The sequence below is a fragment of the Moesziomyces antarcticus genome, assembly GCF_000747765.1.
Source record: "Moesziomyces antarcticus DNA, scaffold: scaffold_v10011, strain JCM 10317, whole genome shotgun sequence".
NCBI lineage: Eukaryota > Fungi > Basidiomycota > Ustilaginomycetes > Ustilaginales > Ustilaginaceae > Moesziomyces > Moesziomyces antarcticus.
Window position 1 is genome coordinate 607455 of NW_014638999.1, and position 26413 is coordinate 633867.

Genomic DNA, 26413 nt, shown 5'->3' on the forward strand with positions numbered 1-26413 from the left:
CCTCTCGCCGATGCTGCTCTTTTTGTCGGAAATTATTGGCCGAGTCCCGAACGCATTTTCGCAGATTCCGGATGGTCGGCTCGATCCGATGAGGATGAATCATGCCGCACCACCTATTCATTCGATCAGTCAACCTGTCAAGATGAGGCCGATGCTCAGCACAGCTCTGCGTCTGGAGCGTCTTCAGCGTCTGCCAGCAGCGTCGTTGTCGCGCGTCTACGCTCGGCCTCTTCACCAGGCATCGCCTTGCCTCGCCCAGGTCTCGCCTCCACTCCCCTTCTCCTGGTCTCACGTCAAGCCCAACGACGCTTCGCGCAACGCAGAGGACGCCCAGGCGAAGGCCGCCACATCGACCCCTCTTCCTGACCACCGCCTTTCCGTCTACCAAAAGCGCGAACGCAAGCTGCGCGAGTATGAAGCCAAGATCAAGGTCAAGGCCATGCACGAGGGCCTCTCGCCAGAAGAGTTGCAGCGTCGCGCTCTAGAGTCGGCCAAACCCTCGAAGCCCGCCAGCTCCTCTTTGACCGAAGCAAAGACGCTCTCCGAAGTGGAGAAGCGCGACCAGCAGCTCGCCGAGGCCATGCGACAGCGCTCCAAAGACGAGGCGGCCAAGAAACTCGCCTCGGGACAGGTGCACTCCACGCCCACCGGCGCGCAGGAAGGCCCCATCAAGTCGCTCAACAAGATCCTCGACGTCGAGAAACTCAAGACGCAGGATCAAGAGACCATCACCAAGCTCTGGGCAGGCTACCACACCATCAAAAACAAGCTCTCCGCCGTCATCCCCACGGGAAAGTACCTCGAGATGCTCGCCAACGCACGCAAGTATCCGCAGTTTGTCCTGCCACTCCCGCGTCAGGTGATCGACGAAGAGTCGGACAGCCTCAACGGCGCATCCAAGGAGGCGTTCGAGATGCAGTTCCTCGAATGGGCCGTGGTTCCCAACCCTGCGCACCCCACGCTGCCTCCGGCGGCAACCACGCTCTTTACGCCGCTGGCAGAGTACAAGCTGAAACAGGACTTTAGCCAGCCTGTGCTCATCCTCACCTTTTACACGGATCTGTGCGAGAGCAACGGCGTGGTGCTCATGCGCGGCGAGGTCACCGGTCTCAACGAAAAGACGGGCAAGGGCGGTCGCATCGACCAGGCGCACGCTCAGCTGCTCGCCCTCACCCTCCAGCGCTTCTACCTCCCCTCGGCATCCACAAGCTCAGATAAACAGGCTGACCAGTCCGAATGCGCTCAGCTGCTCCACGACTTTCACAAGCGCCCAGAACAATTCGACGTAGAGCAGCTCGTCAACGTCGCCTTCCGCCTCTAATCTAGATCACCACCAATTGTATTTTTATCCTCATCCACTCGCTCGTCGAAAACACCTTCTATCAATCTACTCGGAGGCTGGCGCCGGGTGTCTGAATTCGTATTGCTAAGTGAGTAGACTACTCTTCGTCGGACTCGGCAGTGTCAGCAGCGCCATTGACATCGTTCTGGGCGGTCTTTTCGAGATCCTGGCAGATGGAATGCCACTCTCTCTCGACGAGCTTGTACTCGGCCTTTCCCACCGTCGTCTTGCACGATTCCAGCGTCTTCAACGCCGCAGTCATATCGTCCACCGCCAGATAGCGCAGGTAGGCTGTCCAGATCTCGACCTGGTCCGGCTGCGTCTGGAGTAGCTTACCAAAGATCCTGCGAACCAGCTTGTCGTCTCCGTCCTCGCCCAGCTGCGACGCAATGCTGATCCACGCATGGTGGGATGCAAACGACGACTGCAACAGCCACGAAAGCGTCTCGTCCACCTTGCCCACCTCGCGACTCAGGCTGAGGTAGCGCGAAACGCACAGATCGTGCAGCTCCTGGCGATAGTGCTGCAGGGCCTCCACCGATCCACTGCTGCTTCGCGAGAGCAGGGAGGCGGTCTCGCGAACAGCCCATCGGAACTGCTCGGAGCTGTACTTGAAAGCCGCCTTCCTTTTGTGTGGGGCTTCGGCAACGCCGCGATAGAGCCACTCGAGGTAGCGCGCCCACAGACTCGATTCCGCCGCACCCGTCGAGCCGTCGGCGCCAGCACACGCCTGCAGCCCACGTCGCCACTCGGCACCGATCATGTTGCGGCTCTGCTCGACCTCCGCACCGGACGTCTTGGCAAGTTGCGTCGCAACGAGGATGCGCAGACTCCACAGCTCGTCACTCGCGCCAAACTCGCCCGTCGTAGCCTGCTTGATCTGTGTCTGCAGCTTGCCGAGCTTCTTGCTGCGCTCCTTGTCCGACTCGATCGCAAGCGCGGTATCCAGCTGCCGGCGCACGCTCACCGCGCGCATCTGCGCAGTCTCGACACCCGCACCCGCACCGCGCGCTTCGGCGATCAACTGCGTCTGCACCGAGTCGAGGTACTGCACCAGGTTCGGCTCGTCGATCGCCGAACGCTGCGAGTCGGCTAGCATCTCGACGAGCAGCGACGTGGTGGTGTAGAACTCCGCCTTGGCGCTGGTGCCTTTGCGCGCGGAAATGTCAACGGGTGCCTCGGTGCACCACGATCGCATCTGCTTCACGGCATCACTGACGGCAACAGGGAGCAGGCCAGATGCAGCAAGCGCATCGTACGATGCCGACGGCCTCGTGCCGCTGCCCACCGTCACCGTCAGCAGCGACTGCAGCAGCTGCAGCACGAGCTGTACCGCCAGTGTGCTTGACGAGACCGACGCAGACACTGGTGCGCGTCTCGCCGCGGCGGATCCGCTTCGCAGCTGCGATGCGAGTTCGAGCAGGCCATCGGTCTCGTTGGAGAAGGTGGTGCGCAGGTGGCTGGCCGAGGTGAGCAGCCTATGCGACTCCATCTCCTCGGTGTTGGCGACGTGTGCCGCAGTGCGCTCATCCGCGTCTGCACCGGTCGTCGTGTCGGGGCGGAAGGAGCGCAAGGCCGCCACGAGCGCAGCGGGTGCAAAGTGGTGCCAGCCCCATCGCTGGCGATCGGAAAGATGTGTGTAGACCTGGTCGAGCAGTCGCCTGCGCAGCGCCTCGCCGCTCTTGGGCGCGTCGAGGCTGAGCGGCTCTGCAAAGGGGAAGGTTTGGAGCACGTCGAGCAGCGCGACGAGCAGGACAAAGTGCAGATGCGGCGCCAACGACTCGAGCGCACTGCCAATGAGGTAGAGCGGGATGCTGCCGCGCAGGATGCCGATCTGAGCAGGAGGGATGGTGGTCATCTTGCGAGGTGTGAACGTGTTGGGCTTTGCGCCTGTGGCCGCGTCGGCGTCCTCGGCAGCGGCTTGGGCGTCGGCGTCGTTCTGTGGGACCTGGCTGAGCAGTATGCGTTCCTGGTCGGCGTCGAGCTCGCCGGGGCTGGCTGTGTTGGCAGTGGCGATGTCGGTGTCCAGGTCGAGTGCAGCCTGCTGTGCTTCGGCGGTGTCGTTGGAGGATGAGGCTGCGGCGTCATCGTGGCTGCTCTGGGACTCCCATTCGAGACCGAGCACGAGCCACCTGCGGCGGAGACGCTCGATGAAGACGAGCTCCATGCGGATGTACTCCACCCACAGACGCAACAGGTCGGCTTCGCGGTCCGACACTTTGAGCGCGGCCGGGCCCGAGTCCGAGGCGCTGTTGGCGTTCTGTGCCGACGAGCTGTCGGTTCGCGCACGCTTGCTCGAGTCTGGTGCGGAATCAGCGGCAGCGCGTTTGCCATTTGCAGACGAAGCAGCACCAACGTCGGATCGCTTCCAGGGCAGACGATTCAATCGCAGGGCGCGCTGCAGAAGGGAACGAGCGGCGGTGGTGGAGGCATTGTCGTTGAGTTCGTGTGCGGCGGCGGCGAGCCAGAGCGGCACGTTGTTGGGATGCAGAGCCAAGGCGCGCGCATAGACACGACCGGTGACGACGCGCATCTTGCGGCTCTTTGCAAACGCAATGTACTGCTGCCACGCATCGACGTCGTACTTGAATTTGAGCACCATGCGCTCGTAGATGGCGACGATGTGGCCGGTGTGGGCGGCGGCATTGTCGCGGTGGAAGGAGCGAGGCAAGCCAATGCGGTTGGCCTTGACGTTGATCAAGTCGGCGAGGTTGCGTTCGAACTCGGCATAGCGGAGAAAGTCGAGCTTCTCGGGTCCTCTGCGCAGGAGGCGTGCCTCAAAAGTCTGTCGTTGCGTGGTGATGGAGCGGAGCTGCTCCTTTGTAAAGACGGCGTGTTCATCGAGCAGCTGGAGCTGCGGGATGGAGCGCTCGAGCTGGTACTGCACCCTCTCCATGGCCGGTGGTCAGGATCGCCTGCAGGGTCGACGAGTGCGATCTAGGGTGGATGTAAAGGAGAGAAAGGGATGAAGTAGAAGGCCGTGGTTGAACGAGGACCAGCAAAAAGTGTTGGTGCGAAATCCTGCTGCAGGAAAAAAACGCGAGGGTCCAAAAAGAAGAAGAAGAGCGCTCAGAATTTCTTGGTGCGAAGACGGGTGTGGAGGCGGCACCTTCTCGCACGACAAACGACCAAAGCCGAAAAGAGCGAGTGTGCTGCGCTGCGCAACGTCGATCTGCGCCGAGCCGCGACGGGTGGAGCCTGCCAACTGCTTTGGGCTGGAATTTCCGACCAATTTTAGAGACCGCGGCGGGCTGGCTGGCTGGCTGTGCACCTGCTCGCGTGCGGAGTCAGGTGAGGCGCATGCTCCACGGCCCGGCCCAGTGGCGAGTCGAGTCGAGGCAGGCGAATCGCCCGGCTGCATTCCTCCGTGCTCATACGAAGGAGAGGGCGAGAGGGAGCCAACTGTGGCTGCTCAACCTCCACTGCCATCACATTGCATCGTTGTCGTGCCCACTCGGCGTCGCCTCTCTCATCCACCATCCGCGCCTATACACACCATTCGGGCATCCTCGCCATCCTCGGCCACTGCTCGTGCTGCTGTGATCCTTTCGACACTCGTAGCGTAGCTCACGGACGACGCCGAAAGAGTGTTAACCCCACCTACCGCCTACCGGTGACTCTTTGAGCTGGGTACGCTCGCATACTCTGTCACCATGCCGAATCCGCACTATGACTTCCTGATCAAGCTGCTGCTGATCGGCGACTCGGGCGTGGGCAAGTCGTGTCTGCTGCTGCGATTCTGCGACGACGCGTGGACGCCTTCGTTCATCACTACGATCGGGATCGACTTCAAGATCCGCACGATCGAGCTGGACGGCAAGCGGATCAAGCTGCAGATCTGGGACACGGCGGGCCAGGAGCGCTTCCGCACCATCACCACGGCTTACTACCGCGGCGCCATGGGCATCCTGCTCGTGTTCGACGTGACGGACCAAAAGTCGTTCGAAAATGTGCGAACGTGGCACGCCAACATCGAGCAGCACGCGAGCGAAGGCGTCTCCAAGATCCTGATCGGCAACAAGTCGGACTGGGAGGAGAAGCGTGCGGTTTCGATGGAGCAAGGCGAGGAGCTGGCCAAGGAGCTCGGGATCCCCTACATCGAGACGTCGGCCAAGTCGAACGCCAACGTTGAGGAGGCGTTCTTCAACCTGGCGCGCGAGGTCAAGACGCGCCTCATCGACACGGCAGCGGTCACGCAGGCATCTCCTGCGGCGGCGGCGGCAGGCAACGTCAACGTCAACTCGGCTCCCAAGAGCGGCGCCACGGGCGGATGCTGCAACTAGACTCTAGCTTTTGCGCTCTGCGCTCTGCGCTCGCTCTCGATCGCCCGCTCGCATGCTCGGTCTGCGAAGCTTTAAGCTCGGCTTGGCAACAGCTGGTAGGCTGTCGACCCTCTCTCACTTGTATATGTATACGGCAACTCGCGCTTCGCTTTGACTTGGTCCGGTGTGGCTCGATGGGGCATGGGTGCATGTATTTGCAAAGGCTGGTGGGGCACTGGACACCTCATCGACGGGAAATCCGTTGCGGTGGATTTGAGCGCATGCAGAGCAATGAAGTGGGCGTGTGAAGAGCAAGGATCGAGTCGACCGCCAACGCTCATGGCACGGAAGCAAGCCGACGTGTGAGAGGGTTGCGACCTAGTCGGCCGGCCCGAAATGCGACCAGGCGGTGGGAGAGGCTGCAGCGGAAAGCCACGCGTGCCATTCCGTGCTTCCCGCGCCCGACAATGCCACCTCAAACTCTCTCACACTTGCGATTGTATCGGCAACGCGCCGTCGTCGCCAAGGCAGCCGAGCTTGTCGTGTGCCGCCATTGTCGGGTGTTGGTGCGCTTCCAGCAGAACGCAGCGACGCAGGCGACGCTTAGCCAGAATCATCCGAGCTGAGAACGTCGAGATGAATTCCTGCAGCGGCCAATGCACGCAGCCCTCCAAAATTGGCAAGGCGGCTGCACCCCGAACGCGCGCCGCTCTGCCTCGGTGCTGCCGCTCCCGCCAGCAACAAGCACCACGCGCCGCCGCCCGCTCGGCTCGCCCGCAACACACACTCCTCGAACCGTCCAAGCCTAAACCCAAGCAAAGCTCACCGAGCGGTCCCTGAAACACACGCTGCGCCTGTCTCGGAAGCTGCACGCTCCACGCTGCCCCTTCCGCCTTCAGACAGCTCATTCACTCACACACTCACTCGATCCCCTCGCTTTGCCTCCTCCTCCTCCTCCTCCCCCTCCCCCTCCCCTTCTCATCCTATCAAAGCTCCCATCGGCACTCGCAGTCACCGCTGGTTTCGGTGTCGCCGACTCGACTCCCCCCTCCTTCATCTCGAGGCTTCCGACACTAGGCTGTGGTGGCGTCGCTGCATTCCAGCGCCCTACTCACTCTGACGTGCTAGTTCCGACGCCGATTCGCATGCCGTCGCTCGCATCATCGGAGCGCCTGCCAACATCATAGCATGCCCGCAATGGCGCAAGACCAATTGGCGCTGCGCGACCGCGGCGCACCGCTTGTGCCCTCGTCCGAGCTCGACGACGCTCCCCACAATCACGATGCAGACGACGAGCTGCCAGAGGCCTACTGCGGCGGCTGCGGCAGACTCATCGACGAGGAGAGCGTAGAGGAAGGCGTCATCCAGTTCGCCACAAAGCTATGGCACATCGAATGCTTCCGCTGCGCAAAGTGCAAGAACAGAGTCAGTACAGAGCGCGACGACATCCTCCTCCTCTCCGACGGTCATCCCATCTGCGGCGAATGCAACTACTCGTGCAACATCTGCAACCAGCCCATCATGGAGGAGGCCATCATGACTGGCGACGAATCCTACCACGCCTCGTGCTTCACCTGCCGTTCCTGCCACTCCAAGATCGAGGAACTCGTCTTTGCAAAGACCAGCCAGGGCATCTACTGCATGAAGTGCCACAACGAGCGCGTCGCACGCAGCCGCAAACATGCCGAACACAAGCGTGCAAAGGCTCGTCGCGAAAAGCAGCTCCAAGACGCTCAAAACGCAGAGGCAAAGCAGCAAGCCCTCTCCAACACCAAGGCCGCCAACAACGCTCCATCTCCCTCCTCTCCGCCCGACCAACAGCCGCCATCCCTCCCGTCCAAGACTCCGGCCGCCGCCTCCACCACCCCTAGTGCTTCAGCTCTCCCCTCGCCCTCGCCCAACGCCGCCAGCCTCTCCCCGTGGATCCACCAGGGCGGCTCGGCCGCCTCCGCAGCCGCCTCGCGTCCCGGCAGTGCCGGCGGCAAGCGTCCCATGCATGCTCCTCCACCTCCCAACCGCGACGCCCGCAGCCCAGCTCTCGGCTCCCTCGCCAAGCTCGAGGGCCGCTCCCTCTCGGCCAACAACGCCTCCAACACCTCGTTGGCTTCCTTGGCCACAGATGACGCCTCCAACCCCTACGAGACGACTGCACCGCTCTCGCCACGCAAAAACGCCTTCCACGCCACCATAAGCTCCCCACAAGGCTCGCCCGCTGCCAACAAATCGCGCCTCCCACCATTTACAGACGCACCCTACTCTTCTTCCAGCCCAACCACATCGCCGCTCAAAAAGTCGCTACCGCTCCAAGCCTCTCCTCGCACCTCTTCCCGCCCCCTTCAGCCCCCGGCCGACCGCGACGCCCTCGGCGTCAGCCTGCGCTCCACCACAACCGCATCCACCTCACCGCGCAATCCGCTCCAAGCATCCGCATCCTCCTCCCGTCTCTCCAAGGTCTACTCATTCTACGACCCAGACTTTCTCAACCTCGTCGAGTCCTTTGGCGACTTTGACTCCAACGACGAGCTTCGCGCACAACCGCCGCCCGTGCCAGAGCTGCCGGCCTCGCTCCCGTCCGCATCCGCCGTCACGGAGCCCGTCAACACCAAAGCGGCGCACGACCAAACAACCACCGCACCTCTGGGCACATTGCTGGATGAGCACGACCAGAACAACGGCGCAGACAGTCCAGACAGCGACCAAGAGCTCCTCGACGAGGACCGCCCACGCACCCAGACTCCCACAGGCTCGCTCAACGAAGTCTCCAACAAGGTGCGCGCATCCATGCAGCAGGCTCGCGATGGCCTCGTCAGCATGGACATCTCCTTTGTCGAAACCATCCTCCGCGATCTCGAAGACACAAGACAACGCATGGAGTCGCTTCAGACGCGCTACGACCGCATCCGCAGGGCGAGCCAGCAGGCCGCCCACGGATTCTCCATGGCCAAGGAGGAGTTCGAGCACGAGGTCAATGCCAGGCACGAGGCCGAGCTCGAGATGGCGCGTCTGCGTAGGCAACTCGCAGAGCAGGCGCTCAAACTCGCCACAGCCAACAGCGAGAAGCGTCAGCAGGAGCAGCTCGAGCGACGCTCCCAAGATGTCAAGGCCTCGCTCAAAGGCATGGAACGCGATCTGGCAAAGTTGACCGTCGAGCGCGACCTCACCGTCGCCGAGGTCGCTGAGCTCATGGCGCTGCAGGACGGCGCCGCGGGCCCGTCTTCGGTGCTCTCGTCGCCAAACATGGCTCGCTCTTCCACCAGCACCTCGGATGCCGTCATCACGCAGAACTTGGCCACGCGCCTCGAGTCGGTCAAGAATCGCTATCGCAAGGAGATCGACGAGCTCACCATGGAGCGCGACTCGCTGCTCATCGAGATCGAGGAGCTCAAACAGTCCAAGGAGCTCTTCCTCGAGGAGGCGCAGAGCCTCAACGCCAAGAACGAAGAGCTCAACACCGTGCTCGGCCAGCTCAATCGCAAGATCGAGCTCGCGGCCCAGTCGCGCGACCAGCTCCCACCTCTGCCTACGATACCCCGGGACCTTGCCTCGTCGGCCACCAAGAGCTCGGGCGGTTTCAGCTTTGGCTCGCGCCACAAGCAGCTGCACAAGCACACGGCTCACAACGCCTCCATCTCCTCGGACGCGCCGCCCAGCAGCGCCGGCTACGACGTCTCGGTCGACACGGCCGTGCAGCAGGTCATCCAGCCGGGCAAGATCGAGCCGGCGCCCGTGGTGAAAAAGTTCAAGTGGATGAAGCCAAAGCTCTCGGAAACTACACGCAACAACGTTCCGCCAGCGGGGCAGGTGCCGCCAGTGCCGCCCAAAGGCGGTGCCGGTCTGGCCGCGCCGAGTGCGAGTGGATCGACGACTTCGATGACGCGCGCCACCTCGCACGACGTCGTGGTGCGCGAGCATCTCTTCCAGCCGTTCAACGTGCTTCGCCCCACGCGCTGCTTTGCGTGTCAGAAAAACATGTGGGGCCAGTCCGAGATGCGCTGTGCGCTCTGCACCCAGGTCTGCCACTCTCGGTGTCTGCAGAGCCTGCCGGTCTCGTGCAACCAGCCGTACACAAGACCGGACGAGAGCGTGGGCGACAACGCGGGTCCGTCCATGTTTGGACGATCGCTCGTGGAGCAGGCGGCGCACGAGGGCCGCGATGTGCCGCTCATCGTCGAAAAGTGCATCCAGGCCGTCGAGGCGTTTGGCATGGACTACGAGGGCATCTACCGCAAGTCTGGTGGCACTTCGCAGCTCAAGGTGATCACCCAGCTGTTTGAGCGCGGCAATGCCTTTGACCTCGAGGATACGGATCGGTTCAACGACGTCTCGGCCATCACCAGTGTGCTCAAGAACTACTTCCGCGAGCTACCGACGCCGCTGCTCACCTTTGAGCTGTACGACGAGCTGATCCGGCTGGTCGAGTCCAAGCAGGGCGACGCGGGTGCCAAGCAGGAGAAGATGAAGGAGCTCGTCACCAGGTTGCCGCGACAGCACTTTTGCACGCTCCAGCATCTCGTCCTGCATCTGTACCGCGTTCAGGAGCGCAGTGTGGACAATCGCATGAACGCGCGCAATCTGGGCGTCGTGTTTGGCCCCACGCTCATGCGCTCCGCCGACCCGTCGCAGGAATTCGCCCACATGGGCGGCAAAGCCATGACCATCGAGTTCTTTATCGACCACGCTCCCGACCTCTTTACATGACCTGCACAGCGCTTTGTATCAACAGCCCTTATCTACGTCTTGTCCCTCCTAAATGCACAGCAACACCTTGTGTAAAAGCATGGTCGCCATCGTGAACAAGTCTGTGATCCTGATATCGTCGTGAAAAGCAGTCAACGTAGCGCTGAGCTGCGGGCGAATGGCAAGAAGAATTCCGGCGGTCACCCAAACCAATCGTGCAAGTCCGCCTCTCCGCCGCATCCTCGAAAACAACACAGCACGCACACCCCGGCAGCCAATGCAAGATCTTCTGTGACGGCGAACTTGGTATTTTCGCAGATCGACCGACGCGAGGCGGGATCCTTTCATGGAGACATGAGGTTTTTTAAGAAGAGAAGTGGATGAAGGTATTTTCTTTATGGAGATGATGGAAGGATGGAATGGAGGAAGGAAGAGATTGAGATGATGCTGCGATGGTTAGTAGGTGTAATTTCAGTAGGAGAGTACGTCCGCACTCGCACCACCCCCGCAACACGCCTCTCAACGCTGCCATGCCGGCTTGTTAGACATGCGGCTGCGACGCGGAGATGCAGCGCCTCCGGGTCCACCGGCGCCCGGTCCTGACGCACCGCCGCCCATGACCGGGCTGGTGGGAGAGTATTGCGGCGAGGTAGGCGAGTACTGGGGCGAAGCCGGTGAGTACTGCGGCGACGTCGGCGAGAAGGCCGGTGAAGCTGGCGAGTACTGCGGCGAGGTGGGCGAATAGGCGGGCGAGGCTGGGCTGAAGCCCTTGGCACCTCCTCGGCCCGCCATGGCAGGCGATGTGGGCGAGTAGACCGGCGAGGTCGGCGTGTACGCAGGACTGGCCGGACTGTAGTTCGGGCTCGTCGGCGAGAACTTGGGCGAGGCGGGCGAGTACTGCGGGCTGATAGCAGCGCCGTAACGACCCATGGGGCTCGTCGGGCTCATGCGCGGGCTCGTCGGCGAGTATCCTGCACCCGCCGGCGACGATGGCGAGTAGTTGGGCGACGCGGGACTGTAGCTCGGCGAGGTTGGCGAATACGACGGACTTGTCGCACCGCCAAAGATGCGCGGCGACGTGGGGCTGTACGCCGGCGAGGTGCCTCCGAGGCCGTTGTTGCCGGTCCAAGGACTCATGCCGCCCAGAGCGCCTGCTGGCGAGGTAGCGTAGCCCGGCGACGTGGGCATGTAGCCGGGCGACACGGGCGAGAAGCCGTAGCCGGCGGGGCTCTGGGCTCCCAGTGGCGTGCGCATGGGGCTCTGACCTGCCAACAGGTAGTCGTTGTATCCGCCCTCGTCGCCGCCCGTCTGCGCCAGCGGACTGAACATGGCCTGCTCGTGCACGCGGAAGGCGTCGTCCGAAGCAGGCGAGCTCGAGTCGTAGGGCGTCATCGCACCAGGCGTCTTTCCGCCGGCGTGGTCAAGCGAGCGCGAGGCCAGCAGCGTGTCGTACGGCAGCGCATGGTTCACGATGGTGTCCTTGAGCATGTCCAGATCCAGGTTGAGATCGAACGCTCCGGTGCCCATCGGTGCCATCTGGCCGAGCAGCACGTTCTGTGCCACACCCTTGCAGTCGTCGATGTCACCCATCGAGGCCGCCTCGATGAGCAGCTCGACGGTCTCTTCGAACGTGCAACGCATGAGCGCTCCCTGGTTGGTGCGGTTGATACCGTGGCGAGTGATAGCCATCAAGGCTCCCTGGCTCGTCATGATGTCGCACAAGAGCGCCAGATGGCGGTAGTTGACGTACGAACCGTCGAACTCGATAACGGCACGCGTCTCCTTGAGCAGCGAGTTTCGGGCAGCCTCGATACCAAAGACGCGGAAGATCTCGACTGGGTTGTTGCAGCTGGTGCGGATGGCGTCGACTCCATGGACGGCGAGCACCTCGGAGAGGTTGCTGCCGTCGGTCTCGAGCACCCACTCGGACACGGTGCGCCAGTCGCCCGTGACGGGATCGATACGCCTGGTCTTGTTGTCCTGCTGAACAATGTAGACCTTCTTGATGCCCTTGATACCCTTGAGGTCGATCTCGGCTAACATCTGGGAGGCCAAGTTCTTGAGGAAGATCTCCTCTTCGCCCTGGGCCTCCTTCTCGGGATCGTTGTCGACGACTCGGATACGCAGGACGAGCTGCTCGGCGTTGTCTTCGGAGTGCATCACAAAGATGTCCTGGCCAAACATGGCGCTGATCTTGGAGGCTACATCGGCCATCGTGAGATCCTTGTCGAGCATCTGCGCACGGTCCAGCTCCAGACGCAGAAGCCAAGGCGACTGACGCTCCAGACTCGCTTCGACCTCCTCGTCAGGAATGGCGAAGAAGGCCTCGACGAAATCCTTGTCCTCTTCGATGACCGTCGCCGACGGGTCCGGGTCGTAGTGCACCTCGACTGCCGAAGTGACGGTCTGGAGCGTGGTGTGAGCCAGGGCGGTCTGGATGACCTTGGCCGATTCCTGCGACTGGCTGTACTCCTCTGTCAGGTAGACGGTCACCGAGGGCGTTTTGATGTTCTCGGCGCAGTTGATGATCTCCTTGAGACGCGGCACACCCAAAGTGACGTTCTTACTCGACACACCGGCATAGTGGAAGGTGTTGAGCGTCATCTGCGTCGCCGGCTCTCCGATACTCTGTGCTGCCAAGGTACCGCACATCTCGCCTGGGTTGGCGACGGAACGCGCGAACTGGCCCTCGATCTCACCGAGGATCCACTCCCACGCCTCCTTGTTGATGTGGTGCCGCTCGATCACCAACTTGGAGCACAGGTAGGAGCGAAGGTGGATCTTGAACAGCAGCGTGGCGTTCAACTGCGCCTCGCGCGAGATGGGATCGTCGCCGCGGATGACGACCAGACGCTCGAGCACTTCGCGCAGACCGATGATGACCTCGGCCGGTGAGAGGTCGCTGGGCTTGCGGTGGTCGATGTGGAAGATCTGCTGGGCGTTCATCACCAGGCGCGCCACGTTCATGGGCAGGCGCACCTGCACCTGGTCCGATTGGAAGATCTCCGTACGCAGCAGGTGGCGGTCCGCCTCGAGAATAGCAAACTCCTCATCGAGCAGGTCCTGAAGCTCCTGGGACCAGTCGCCAAGACCGGGACGCAGGCTGCCCTTTCGGAAGCCGCCATCGTGCAGGTCGACGTGAAACATGTGGCGGAAGTCGGCATCGTTGAGCTTGAGCGTGAGCAGGGTCTGCGTCTCGACCTGAGCACCATCGATGCCGTCCTCTCCGTAGGCGAACTGGATGACGTTGTTGGTCGAGTTTCGCACCGTTCCGTCGTAGCAGACCATCACGTCCTCGAGCGCCTTGACGAGACGACGCTGGATGTAGCCCGTCTCGGCGGTCTTGACGGCCGTGTCGATGAGACCTTCTCGACCGGCCATGGCGTGGAAGAAGAACTCCTGAGCGGTGAGACCACGGAGGTAGGAGTTCTCGACGAAGCCGCGGCTCTCGGGCGTGAAGTCGTCCTTGGTGAAGTGGGGAAGACTGCGGTGGCGGAAGCCGAAGGGAATACGCTTACCCTCGACGGACTGTTGGCCGACACAGGCGGACATCTGCGAGATGTTGATGAAGGAACCCTTGGAACCAGCAACGACCATCTGCTTGACGTTGTTGAAGTCGGGCAGCGAGCTCTCTGCGTGGTTACCGACGTCGTCACGCGCCTGGTTGAGCACGCGGTTAACGTTGGCCTCGAAGGACTCTCGCAGCGTCATACCGGCCTCGACCTTGAGCCAATCGTGTCGGGCGTACTCGATGTAGTCCATGACGGCCGCCTTGGCATCCGAGATGGTCTGATTGATGCTGTCAGTGGTGGCCTTGTCTGCGACCGTGTCGCCGATGCCGATGGAGAAACCGTTGTGCAAGAGCCAAAAGTTGACGACGCGCTGGACACCCGAGAAGAAGCGCTTGCAGACGACAGGACCTTTCTCTCGGAAAATGATGTGGATGAGACCGCCTGCCGAGGCACCAACGACCTTCTTGTTGATCACGCCGTACATGATCTCGCCGTTCTCGATGCAGACACCGTCGTCCTTCAAGAAGTTGTTCTTGAGGCCCTTGTCCTTGTCGAGGAAGACGTTGATGCCCTTGGGGATGCACATCGAGAGGATCTGCTTGCCCGACCAGTACGGCTTGGGCTTGAGGATGCATGGCATGGGCACGACGCCGTCCCAGTCGGCGACCCAGAGAAGCACCTGCTGCACCTGCTGGTAATCCAGCAGACAGTCTCGGAGCGAGAACTTTCGAATACCACAGAGCGTGTCCTGGACGATGCCCATGACGGGCTTGTTGGCCTGGGGCGATACGATCTGACGGGGCACCCAAGCGATCTGCGAGAGCTCGGCTCTTGTCTCTTCGCTCTGGGGCACGTGGAGGTTCATCTCGTCACCGTCGAAATCGGCGTTGTAGGGCGGCGTGACACTGAGGTTGAGACGGAAGGTGGAGTAGTCCATGAGCTTGATCCTGTGCGACATCATGGACATCTTGTGGAGCGAGGGCTGACGGTTGAAGAGAATGTAGTCGCCGTCCTTGAGATGGCGCTCGACGATCCAGCCGGGCTGCAGCGCCATGTCGCTTCGTCGGTTGTACTTGAGGTCGATACGCTCGCCGGTGTCGCGGATGACGTATTTGGCACCGGGATAGTCGTTGGGACCGTTGCGGACGAGCTCGGAGAGCCACGCCCTGTTGTAGGCAGTGACTCGCTCCGGGTATGTGAGATTGCGGGCGATCGACTTTGGCACGCCGACCTCGTCGAGCTCGAGCAGAGGATCACCGGTGATGACGGTTCGGGCGGAGAAGTTGACACGCTTGCCCATCAAGTTGCCACGGAGACGGCCCTCCTTACCCTTCAAACGCGCACGGACCGACTTGATGGGACGGCCGCTGGACTGCATGGCCTGTGGCTGGCCGGCGATGTCGTTGTCCATGAAGGTGGCGCAGTGGAATTGGAGCAGCTGCTCAAAGTCGGCCAGGATGTGAGCGGGAGTGCCTTCCTGCTCCATCTTTTTGAGGGTTGCGTTGGCGCGGATGACGTCGGCGAGCTTGTAGGTCAAGTCGTCCTCACCTCCGTCCTGCACGGAAGGCCTGACGGGTGGTGGAGGGACGGGCATGACGGTCAAGATCATCCAGTCGGGACGAGCGTGCTCCTCGGACAGACCGAGGACGGCAATGTCTTCGGAGGACATCTTCTTGAGGACGGTATGCGCCTCGGATGCGGGCAAGGGGCGTTTTTCGGGCTGTGCAATGGCCGACTCTTCGCCGTCTTCGTCCTCGCCCTTGCCCTTCTTCCACTGGGTGAAGAGCTTGAGGCCCTCGCGACGGATGTTGGGCTGGACACGTCCACATCCGCCGTGACCGGGCTTTGCCTGCTCCTCGAAGCCCATCTCGTCCTCGTCCTTGGGGTCGTCTGCCTCGCAAACCATCTTTTTGGAGCAGTATTCCCAGACACGCTGGAAGCGACGCTTGCGACTGCCGCGCGTCGCCTTGACGATCTGATCAAAGACCGGGTCGGTCAGCTGTGAGGCGGGAAAGATGAAGGCACGAAGCAGCAGTCAGTAAATGTGATCGAAGCGAAAGGGGGGGGGGGGATGGGCAGAAAAGACGTACGACATCGGCCTTGAGCTTGCCGCAGTGGAAGCAGACGCATTCGAGGATCTTCTTGACCTTGCCGAGGTAGCCGATGTGAAATACGGGCTTTGCGAGGTCAATGTGACCAAAGTGACCGGGACATTCCTGGTGGCCCTCACCGCAGGTTTGGCACTTGTAATTTCTGTCGAGCGTACCGAGGCGCGGGTCGGAGAGACCGCCGATGCGAGGCTTGCCGGCCTCATCTTTGACTTCGGGCACTTCGATCTTGCACACCGAGATGGCACGCTGTGGGAGGAAAAAAAGGAGATCAGTGTGACGGGGGATGACGGCGAGACGGCGCAGCATGCATGGACGGAGAGTGGATCCGAGGATTGTCAGCGGTCTGGTTCGATCATGAGAGTATCTGGGACGCAATCGCCCGGCAAGATGATGTCGAAGGGCACGATGCCGATGACGAGCTTGACGATGGGCGGAGAGCGTTCTAGATACCTACAATCTCTTCGGGACTCAGGATGCCGAACTGCACCTCGCGCACGGGGCGGATGGGTGCAGTGGAATGAGCGAAAGATTGACCGGCCTGGGCACTCATGGTGAATCAGGGGCGTAGTTGCCAATACGGAGGCGAAGGACGAAGCGGTGGAGAGACAAACGGATCGGGGCCGAGTTGATTTGGATGGGAAGCAGACGGGTCCGAACGAGGCGTGGCCGGGCGATGCAGTGCGAGACTGGTAAACCGAGTGGCGATGTCCACAGGGAGTGTCGGGAGCGGGATCAAATGGAGAGCATGTATGTGTTTGTGGCGGATCGAAGGGATGCAGGCGAATGGGATGGGCTGGGCAGAGTGCAGCTACTCAGACCGAGAGCACGATTCTGACCGAATGCAAATCACTGCGTGTGGTGGTGCGGCGCAGTCCGAGGTGGCCGTGGCTGGCTTTTTTGTGGGATGGATGATGAATGCAAATGCGGATTGTGCCCAATGGAGCGGCTGACGAGGCGAAGAAACGAGCGAGGGCAGCGATCGGCTCTCAAGACGGATTGAGAGGGATGCTTTTTGTCGAGTGCCGAATGTCGAATGCTGTAGTGCAGCAGCAGACGTGTGGCGAGGGAGCAGGAGGGTTGAGGAGGTTGAAGGGAGATGATGGCGGTGAGGGTGACGGCTGGGAGGGTCGAGATGGTGGCGAGGAGGTGGTGATGACGAGCAGCGACGACGGCTGGAAAAGCAGGCAGGAATTCCAGAAGGCGGGCGACGCTCAGCCATCGCGCGCCTTGGCCCTCGGCCATAGAAACAGAGAGAGGGCGAAGCAGCTGCAGTGAAAACGCGCCTCTGCCCTCGCGCCCCGTGCTGGGCTGCCTGCTGGCTGCGCTGCTGGCTGCGCTGCTGGCTGCGCTGCAGTCGTGTGTCGAGTGCGCAGCAGCGCGCTGGGCGCCTTCCCCCAATGAAATCGCTCGCCTCGCGCCTCTTCCCCATCTCGCGCCCCGCCGCCTCCTCCGCGAGGATATCCGGGCAATTTTGCATTTACAATTCCTTGTGATCGAACATGCGTCGAATTTGCCAAGTGTCTGCTTAAACGACCTAACACAGCTGAGCGCCGCCCCAAAAAAGTGGAGTCGGCGCCCGGCTGATGATAAAGGGGTGCTGCTGCCGTGCCGAGGCCCAAAGTGGCCTGGGCGCGCGCGCAGATGCCAAAGCTGAGTTGCGGCGTCGCTGCGTCAGAGCACAGCTTCGGCCACCCCGCGTCCGCCACGCCGCGCTGCGCTGCGAAACACACACACACTCCAGCGAGCGCTGCTGAGCCGATTAAGCGAGCCAACTCCACCCCTCCGACATCCATCTGCTCTCCTTCCCTCTCCGCAACATCACGTCGCCCATCTCCATCCGCACATCCACCTTACGGCTCTCGGCACACTCGTCGCCACATCATCCTATCTCTGCTGCCGCTGCCTCGTGTGCAAGTGGCGCGCGAGTCGACTGCCCATCATGTCGGCACTCTGGTCCGGCTGGGGCGCGGATGCCTTCACAGAGCAGGTCGAAAAGGCCACCTCCGAGCTGCTCCCCGTCGGCTCCGAAGATATCGCGCTCAACCTCGACATCTGCGACCAGGTTCGCGCAAAACAGGTGCCTGCAAAGCAAGCCATGCAGGTGCTCAAGCGTCGCGTCAGCCACAAGAACCCAAACGTCGTCCTTCTCGCCCTGGGTCTCACCGACATCTGCATCAAGAATGGCGGTGACCACTTTCTCCAGGAAGTCGCATCGCGCGAATTCATGGACAACCTCGTCTCCGTCCTTCGCAATCCCGCTGGCGTCAACCACGATGTCAAGGCAAAGGCGCTCGGCCTCATCCAAAACTGGTCCCAGATCGCACAGGCAAAGCCCGCTCAGATGGCCTACATCATCGACATCTACAGGCAGCTCAAGTCAGACTCTGCTTTTGACTTTCCGCCGCTCGATCCAAACGCAGCCGCATCCGCCGCGCTCGTAGAGACGCTCACCGCGCCCGAATGGGTCGACGGCGATGTCTGCATGCGCTGCAGAACCGCCTTCACCACCTTCAACCGCAAGCACCACTGTCGCAACTGCGGCAACGTCTTTTGCCAGCAGTGCTCCAGCCACAACATGGCGCTCCCTTGGTTCGGCATCGGCCAGGACGTCCGCGTCTGCGACGGATGCTTTGCTCGCAAGGGCCCACCCAAAAACGCCGCAAAGCTCTCGCGATCCAAGAGCGCCGGCTCCAGCTCCACCTACGTGCCGTCTGGTCGCGGAGGCTCGGCATCCCACCATCGCTCCGCCACCCTCAGCGGTCAGACCGGTCAGTCGAAGCGTAGCGCTCGCAAAAAGGAGGAAGACGACCTCGCTCTCGCCATCAAACTCTCGCTACAATCTTCCGGTCTAAGCGCTCCGCAGTCATCGCGCCCCGAAGCCCCCAGCAATCCACAAAAGGCTCCCAACGGACGCGTGCTCGAAGGAACCGACGCCGACGACGATCCCGACCTCGCCGCCGCCATCGCAGCCAGTCTTCGAGACTGGGCTCCACCTCAGCCCAGCGCACCCGACGGTCTCAACGAGGCTTCAGCACCAGCAGCCAGCACCGCCAACGCATCAGAACCGTTGCGCTCCGACCTGCCCCTGCCACCCTCGCTTGACCTGGCGCCCCAAGACGTGGACAACATCCTCACCTTTTCCCAATCCGTACAGGCGCACCACCACCAAAATCAGCGCTCCGGCATGATGGGCGCTCCCGTACCACACCAGGTGCAATCGCTGTACGAAAAGGCCTCGGCAGCGCGTCCAAGAATGGCGCGCAACCTCGAGGAGGGTCACCGCCGTCACAACGTGCTCGTCTCCATGCACGACAAACTCACAGAGGCAGTCCGTCTGTACGACCGACTTCTCGACGCACAGATGTACCGTCCCGCGCAATCGTACGCACCCAACGCGCCTAGCCACGCATCTTATGCTGCCCCCGCCCAGCACTACGCGTACGATCAGCATGCACCCAGCCACGAAGCCGGGGCTGGCTACACACCCATGCATCCCGGAGCCGCATCTCTGTATCCCCACGCTCCGCAAGCCGCACACACGCCTCAAGCTTACCCGGGCGCTTCGCATCCCGAATACGCACAGGCGCCCACCCAATGGCAGCCTCACCACGAGCAGCCCATGTATCCGCAGCAACAGCAGCCCTACCCCACGCAGCCAGCTCAGTCGCAGTCGCAGCACTCGGCCGGTCCGTCAGCGTATCCGGCGCAGCAGCACCATCAGCAGCAGCCGTACGGTGCGCCCAATCCCGCAGCAGGCTATCCCAACGCGCACTACGCCGATCCTCAGGCTACGTCGTCTACACCCGTGACAAGCCCGACGCAGTACGACTCATACGCCCATGTCGGAGGCATGCCCAACGCGCCAGCGCATCCACCCGCAAACGGCGCGCCTTACGACGCCGCGTCGCCCTACACCGAAGCGCCTGGCGCAGTGCCATCCGCGCCGGCCGCTGGACGAGGCGCACCGCTGTCTGTGCGTACCGATGGCATCTCGGGCATCGAGGCGCCCAACGGTCCAGCGGCTGCGGCTGCCGATGCGGCCAACGCGGGCAACGTCGGTGTGGGCGAGGAGGCGGCGAATCAATCGCGCTTGTCGGGCGACACGTCAACGTCCAGCCGCAACGGATGGAACCCGGTGCCCATTCAGGCGGTGGCTCCTCCATTGCAGAACGCCAATGGTCACGCCATGCCAGAGCAAGCTGTCCAACAGTCGCAGTCGCAGCCGCAGCTGACACCACAGCAGCACTACCACCAACCGCAACAGCCGCAGCAACAGCAGCCATTCAGCTCGAAATCGCCCATCGCTTCGCGCAGCGCTTCGCACAACATCCCGCAGCAGCAGCAACAGCAGCAGCAGCCCGTCAAGGCCGATACGAGCTACCTGCCCATCTTCCCCGTGGCGCCGCATCCCGACAATGGATTCGGCCACGACGCGCGTGCCGCCGAAGCCGCGTCACCCATGGCCAGCCCGTATATCAACGCGCCGTCGTCGGCAGGCATGTGGCAGAACGGACCGGCCAAGAGTCCCGCCGCTGCCAATGCGCCTGTGGCCGAGTCGCCGCTGATTGAGTTCTAAGCCGGTTTCAAGCCCCACCGCTCGTGTTTCTCAAACGTGTTGCGATTCACCCACTACGACGGATGTCGTTTGCTGCACCTCTGTCTTCTGAGCTCTGGCTGTGCGATTGCGTTAGGACGCTGAGAAATGGACTTTGATGTCGTGGGAGTGTGCTTGATTGAAACGCATCGGTGCGATACGTCCGGGTCGTTCGATCGTTGTCCGCGGTATCAGTCACATCTTCACAGCCGCAGCCGGACGTGGATGTGAGCATGGACAATTGAGGATGCTATGGCCGATGGAAGGATCGACAAGCTTCTTCTCGCCAGAAAAGGTGGGTGGGATGGAGTTAGCAGCCGCGCATGCCGGAAGTAGGGTCCAGGCCAGACATCCGCGGCATCTTCGGGGCCCAAAATCGCAGCCAAAATTGACATCCGGCGCTAAAAATAAGAGCCTCGGGGATTACGCTTCCTGGCTGCTTTGGGCGGGGATGAGCGGCGGCTTGCTGCTGATTGCGGGCACAGGAGCCAACGTCACTCCTTTGGTCAGCAGCTGCAGGGTCCTTGGCTGCTGCCCTCGCGTATCTCCGCGAGCAACAACCGCCGTGAAGCATCTCGCATAGCAAAATGATGCCCATGATGCGTGCGGTCCGTGCACAGCCCATGCTGAGAAAGCGGCGCGTCACAGCCTCTCCACCATGCTTTGCTCCGCTTCAGCTCGGCCTCCTCGCAGTTGGGATATCCCGAAAGGTATATAGCATCGACCCGCCCCGGCCACACCAGTCCAGATCATCATCACATCTGCTTTCTTCGACATCCAGCAACTTGGCCCTCGCCCCGCACCGCTCGCTCAACACAATCTTCATCGTCCAGCCATCCTTCAGCCGTCCTGACAATGTCTGCCAAGAAGCTCCTCACCATCTTTGGCGCCACCGGCAACCAGGGAGGTAGCGTCATCAGCACCATCCTCAACAACTCGTCGCTCAACAGCAAGTACTCGCTTCGTGGCATCACGCGCGATACCTCCAAGCCCGCTGCTCAGGAACTCGCCAAGAAGGGCGTCGAGGTCGTGCGCGCTGATCTCAGCGACCCCGCGTCGCTCAAGCAGGCCATCGCCGGCTCCTACGGCGTCTTTGCCGTGACCAACTTTTGGGAATCCATGGACGGCGCAAAGGAGACCCAGCAGGGCCGCAACATCGTCGACGCCTCGCTCGCCACGGGCGTCAACCACCTCGTCATCTCGAGCCTACACAGCGTCAACAAGCTCACCAACGGCTCCCTCCACGTGCCTCACTTTGACAGCAAGGCCGCCATCGACGAATACGCCGAATCGGTCCGCGCAGACAAGCTCAACGTGTCTTACTTCCACGCAGCCTTCTTCCTCCAAAACTTCGACACCATGCTCCGCAAGGGCGACGATGGCAACTACAGCATCACTCTCCCCATCGACCCGGCTGCGCGCGTGCCCCTGATCGACATCCAGGCCGACGCTGGAAAGTGGGTCGCGGGCCTCTTCGAGGCGGGCGCCGCAGCCAACGGAAAGACCGTGCAGGGCATCAGCTTCTGGACCGACATGCAGACTTTCGCCGCCGACCTCACCAAAGCCATCGGATCCAAGGTCTCTTACAACAACGTCCCCGCAGACGTCTTCAAGAGCTTCCTCCCCGAAGCCATCGCAGACGAGCTCACCGAAAACATGAAGCTCGTCGACCAGCACAGCTACTACGGCAAGGATGCAGAAAACAAGCAGCCCCAGAGCGACGACCTTCTGCTCAAGGGTGCCCAGCTCGCCACCGTCCAGTCGTGGGCCAAGAGTCTCAAGCTATGATCCCTAGTCTCATGTCCGTACCGAGCCCCGTTCTAATTGCAATCTGTTCGCGAGCTTGCATCCGCATTACTCGTTCCGTTTCACCACGCACTTAATGAGTTGGCAACGACCAGCTTGAACTTCGAATGGTTTTAATGCGTGCGCGGTTAACACTTCATCTCGATGCAGCGTTGGATTGATTGGCTGTGCACAACTGTGCCGCGCGCAGTCCGATCCCAGAGCTTTACCTCTCGCCGCGCTCATACCGCGGCTCGTGTGTGACGCTAATTTACCAAGCGCAACAGGACACCATAATCTCTCAGTCTTGTACGCCGCGCCGCAATCGAGATTGCATGGCTGGTCATGCTGACCTCGTTCCGTTCGAATGCCCGTAGAGGCAACCAGACCAGCGTTGGCATGCGCTTCACTCGCATCTTCTCAGTCCTCCCACCAGTTAGCAGCACTTGAAGCTCAAGCTCTAACCTTCATCTCGATGCGCAGTAACGCCTTATCTCGAACGCAACAATCTCGGCGCTCATCAAGATGTCCTTTTGTGCTGTCTTGCATTCTCGCATTTGCCGTCATCGCAACCTCTGCCTCGGTCGGCAACCGGCAAGCGCAAAGTCAGCTGCTGGGAGAGGTTTGCACCACGATCATGTACTGTCGGTGAATGCCCGGACCCCATCCCTCGACTGCTTTCCGTCTCCTGCATCTGCAGCATAACCGAGCGTGTTGGGTCTGCAGATCGAGAGCATTCTGGATAAAACGGCAAAGACGATCTTTTGAAAGTTCACGTGGAGGTTTGATTGGAGCCGAGATTGATTACAGCCTGTGTCCGCAGAGCTGGGAGGGTGGTGTCTCGGTGGTAACCTGTTACCGTCGAAGCAACTCCACCGACGGTAACCACCGACGGTAACCACAATCCACCGACGGTAACCGGAACGCATCAGCCATGAACTATATAACACTGGCTCGACCGCTTCGGCATCATGCTCAATCGAAGTGTTGTCCGCATCACATTCATCGGTTTCCCACACTTATCCACTCAAGATCAGAAGACACCAAGATGGCAACCCCGAATGTCAAATCTGAAGGTAATGCGGTAGCATGGCGGATCCACAAGAAGGGCCTTCTGCCTGTAACGATGAAGAAGGAGACGATAAGTGTACCCGAACCAAAGCAAGGCGAAGTGCTGGTAGAAGTGCACAGTGCCTCCATCAATCCAGGTGAGTCGGCCCACAGTCGTGATCAAACAAGTGTGTGCTTCAAAAGCCGAAGCACGCTTGTTGCGATGGAATCGAGTTGACCTTTGGCCCTGCGTCACAATCAAATACAGTCGAATGGAAGATACCGGCGCATGCTCCTGGCTTCTTTCAAAAGTTCCCAAGGGGCATCGGGACGGACTTCTCCGGCGTAATCCTTCGCACCGGCTCAAGCCTCACCCCTGCCCAGCAGTCGCGCTTTCAATGGGGACGCGCGTCTTGGGCATGATCCCTGTGGAAACTTCGGTCAGGTACGGTCAGGGCTCTCTGGCCACGCATGTGTCTGTGCGAGTAGAGAATCTGGCCGCCATTCCTGCTTCAATTGACACAAGCCTGAGCTCAGAGGAAGCGGCCGGCTTGCCGCTAGCATCAACAACAGCGCTGCAACTGGTGCGCAAAGCTCGTGCCGGCAGCAAGGTTCTTGTTCTCGGCGGCAGCACAAGCGTTGGACTGATCTTGCTGCAAATGCTCAAAGTCGAGGGTGCAAGACACATAGTCGCAACAGCAAGCGGAGTCAAGAAGGACACAGTCAAGACACGAGGAGCGGACGAGGTCATCGACTATCGCGAAGAAGACGTTGTGCAGACACTCAAACGCAATCACTCAAGAGAGCAATTCGACGTAATTCTCGATACCGTCGGCGACTTTACCGTCTTTGGCGCTTGCGCAGCCTATCTGAAGGAGAGCGGCGAATACGCTAATGTCGGCGCTTCTAACATGAAGCCAGACGGATCTATTTGGTCTAACTTGTCCTTCTTGCGCAACCTTGTTTCCCTCTACCTACCTTGGTGGCTGGGCGGCGTGCCTCGGAAATCGAGTTGGGTCGAATTCATTCGTGGTGCTTTGCCCGAAGTCACCGATAGATATTTGGTCACCAGGGCAGTAACGTGTCCGATTGATTCAAGGTTTGCCTTTGATGATGCGCCCAAAGCATACGAGCGGCTCATGACAGGTAGGGCACTGGGTAAGATCATCGTCAACATCAAGCATCCTGGCGATCCTTCCGTTAGCTCTCATCTCTAAGCAACCCGCTCTTCCCCACTTGTCGTCGTCATTGGTTGTCTTTGTCGCTGTCGTTTTCGCTATTTTTGAGATTGACGCACATCATCTCGTCGAAACACATTTTCTGAAATACTAGTATGGTCTTGGAAGCGGATTGACGGCTTTGTGTACTCGGGGCGCCCGGGTACTACCTAGCTCTAGTGAAACAAGCGCTCAACATGTGCCAAAAGAATAATGCGGTGAAAAGTGGTTTGGAAGTGTCTACAAATTGTTACTCGGTGTTGGCTGATTGGGGCCCATTTGTCTCGGTTCTTATGTCGATATACCTATGTCCGACCATACCGTTGCTTTCGGAAGGATCCTCGAAGGTAAGGCCGACCTGCACGTTAGCCATTGACTTCGGCAGACGGGTCAAGATGGCGACCCGCTTGTCACTAAGACCTGGTCCAAGTCCTTCCGCCGCACTAGCTAAAGGGCTTCCATACGAAGTCACATATTCGCTAGGCTGAGGGAGGGAAAGTACGACTTCGAAGAGCAGAACCAATGCCAGAAAGGCGAATCCGGCGTAAAAGTAGGGGCGATTGACAGTGTACAGCTGCTTGCCGGTCGACTGGATTGATGCCTGCAGGATTGGCTCAATTGCGTGTGTTGCGACGGCGACGGCTAATGATACCAGGCCAGCGAAACGGAGCCCAGTTTGTCTGAGCAGCTTCAAGGCGCTGATGGGATCGCCTTCCAGTCGACCAGACTCGTGCAGAAATTCGGCTGTGACGGTGCCTCCCTGCCCAAGATGTCGCCACATAGCGCTGCGAACGTTGGAGCCGATAAGTGCAGTCAGACTTAGCTTATACATGGTGATGCTCGTCGACAGAGAGGCATTCGGTGAGGAAGTAAGGACTTCGCCTTTACTGATGTCGCTGTAGGTTAACCAGATCGTCATCATGGCGGTCGCTCCGAAAAAATACTTGAACCAGACCATATACCAGTCATGCTTGTATCTAGCGGCAACATCTTTTTCTTGTTCGGCTTTCCAGTCTTCAATGACGTCGCAAGAAGCTACAGACGCTTGCTGAGCGCTCAAAGTTAGCTGTTCTTTGTCAGGCGTCTGTTCCTGAGCTTCCGTAAGTGGAGACGGCTGAAGAGGAGTTTGATGCTGCCACGAAGGGTCGGGAAAGCTTGACATTTTGGCGTCGGTCGTATCCAGCAAGTATGGTTAGGGATAGTTGGAGATCTTTGTTGAAAGCTTTCAGCAGCAATGATGGGTGTCCGTTGCATATGAGTGAGGGTGGTGATAGCTGGTTTATGTAGCTTTCGGTCCCAGCGGACGCCATCAAATTGTGTGGTGTCTACGGTCATCGGTAGCATCTTCCTCTCCGCTGACGAATCGCTTTCACTTTGGAGCGTCTTCTTCTCTGACAGTTTTGTTGCGCTGTCTGAGCGATCGTGTATGTATGGAGCTGCCGTGCCTTGCAAGAATGTCGACCCAATGCTGCAGGTACGAAACGCGGGAACCGGTTGCATCACATTGCCAGAGATCGATATTCATGCGACTTGGTGATGCAATCTGCTCACTACTTTTGTCGTCACATCAATGCTACCGCTAGGAGTCGACATGCCCGCTTCTGACTGACCCGGTCTCTTGGCTACGCTGACGACCGCAAACTTGAAAACTAATTCGTCTGCAAGATCGTCATTCTCCTGGTGGCTGCGCAAAAGCTTCGACATCCCTGACGAGCGATTGGATTCCAACCCCAAGGGTGGTACTGTTGGAGACTGTTTGTGCTTAGGGTTAGGGTTAGGGTTAGGGTTAGGGTTAGGGTTAGGGTTAGGGTTAGGGTAAGGGTTAGGGTTAGGGTTAGGGTTAGGGTTAGGGTTAGGGTTAGG

General features: G+C 60.5%; 9 protein-coding genes across 9 annotated transcripts; 6 read left to right on the forward strand and 3 right to left on the reverse strand.

Moving 5' to 3' along the window:
• Positions 1 to 142: 142 nt before the first annotated feature.
• PAN0_011c4393 (ATP11-domain-containing protein) lies at positions 143 to 1321 on the forward strand (the record flags this gene model as incomplete). The annotated part of the gene is made up of 1 exon (XM_014800363.1): positions 143 to 1321. One exon carries the CDS (start codon positions 143 to 145, stop codon positions 1319 to 1321), a length of 1179 nt encoding a protein of 392 aa, XP_014655849.1.
• A 118-nt stretch (positions 1322 to 1439) lies between these two features.
• On the reverse strand, positions 1440 to 4238 carry PAN0_011d4394 (DEHA2G14410p; the record flags this gene model as incomplete). The annotated part of the gene is made up of 1 exon (XM_014800364.1): positions 1440 to 4238. The coding sequence occupies one exon, from the start codon at positions 4236 to 4238 to the stop codon at positions 1440 to 1442; it is 2799 nt and encodes a 932-aa protein (XP_014655850.1).
• Positions 4239 to 4995: 757 nt separating this feature from the next.
• PAN0_011c4395 (rab-type small GTP-binding protein) lies at positions 4996 to 5625 on the forward strand (the record flags this gene model as incomplete). Its single annotated transcript, XM_014800365.1, has 1 exon — positions 4996 to 5625. One exon carries the CDS (start codon positions 4996 to 4998, stop codon positions 5623 to 5625), a length of 630 nt encoding a protein of 209 aa, XP_014655851.1.
• A 1176-nt stretch (positions 5626 to 6801) lies between these two features.
• On the forward strand, positions 6802 to 10302 carry PAN0_011c4396 (signal transducer; the record flags this gene model as incomplete). The annotated part of the gene is made up of 1 exon (XM_014800366.1): positions 6802 to 10302. The coding sequence occupies one exon, from the start codon at positions 6802 to 6804 to the stop codon at positions 10300 to 10302; it is 3501 nt and encodes a 1166-aa protein (XP_014655852.1).
• A 498-nt stretch (positions 10303 to 10800) lies between these two features.
• Positions 10801 to 16454, reverse strand: PAN0_011d4397 (beta and beta-prime subunits of DNA dependent RNA-polymerase; the record flags this gene model as incomplete). Its single annotated transcript, XM_014800367.1, has 3 exons — positions 10801 to 15792; positions 15884 to 16150; positions 16359 to 16454. The coding sequence occupies 3 exons, from the start codon at positions 16452 to 16454 to the stop codon at positions 10801 to 10803; spliced, it is 5355 nt and encodes a 1784-aa protein (XP_014655853.1).
• Positions 16455 to 17843: 1389 nt separating this feature from the next.
• Positions 17844 to 20480, forward strand: PAN0_011c4398 (ubiquitin binding protein; the record flags this gene model as incomplete). The annotated part of the gene is made up of 1 exon (XM_014800368.1): positions 17844 to 20480. The coding sequence occupies one exon, from the start codon at positions 17844 to 17846 to the stop codon at positions 20478 to 20480; it is 2637 nt and encodes an 878-aa protein (XP_014655854.1).
• Positions 20481 to 21353: 873 nt separating this feature from the next.
• On the forward strand, positions 21354 to 22286 carry PAN0_011c4399 (NmrA family transcriptional regulator; the record flags this gene model as incomplete). Its single annotated transcript, XM_014800369.1, has 1 exon — positions 21354 to 22286. One exon carries the CDS (start codon positions 21354 to 21356, stop codon positions 22284 to 22286), a length of 933 nt encoding a protein of 310 aa, XP_014655855.1.
• A 1045-nt stretch (positions 22287 to 23331) lies between these two features.
• PAN0_011c4400 (NAD(P)-binding protein) lies at positions 23332 to 24550 on the forward strand (the record flags this gene model as incomplete). Its single annotated transcript, XM_014800370.1, has 2 exons — positions 23332 to 23491; positions 23718 to 24550. The coding sequence occupies 2 exons, from the start codon at positions 23332 to 23334 to the stop codon at positions 24548 to 24550; spliced, it is 993 nt and encodes a 330-aa protein (XP_014655856.1).
• A 250-nt stretch (positions 24551 to 24800) lies between these two features.
• On the reverse strand, positions 24801 to 26254 carry PAN0_011d4401 (uncharacterized protein; the record flags this gene model as incomplete). The annotated part of the gene is made up of 2 exons (XM_014800371.1): positions 24801 to 25640; positions 26102 to 26254. The coding sequence occupies 2 exons, from the start codon at positions 26252 to 26254 to the stop codon at positions 24801 to 24803; spliced, it is 993 nt and encodes a 330-aa protein (XP_014655857.1).
• Positions 26255 to 26413: the final 159 nt, after the last annotated feature.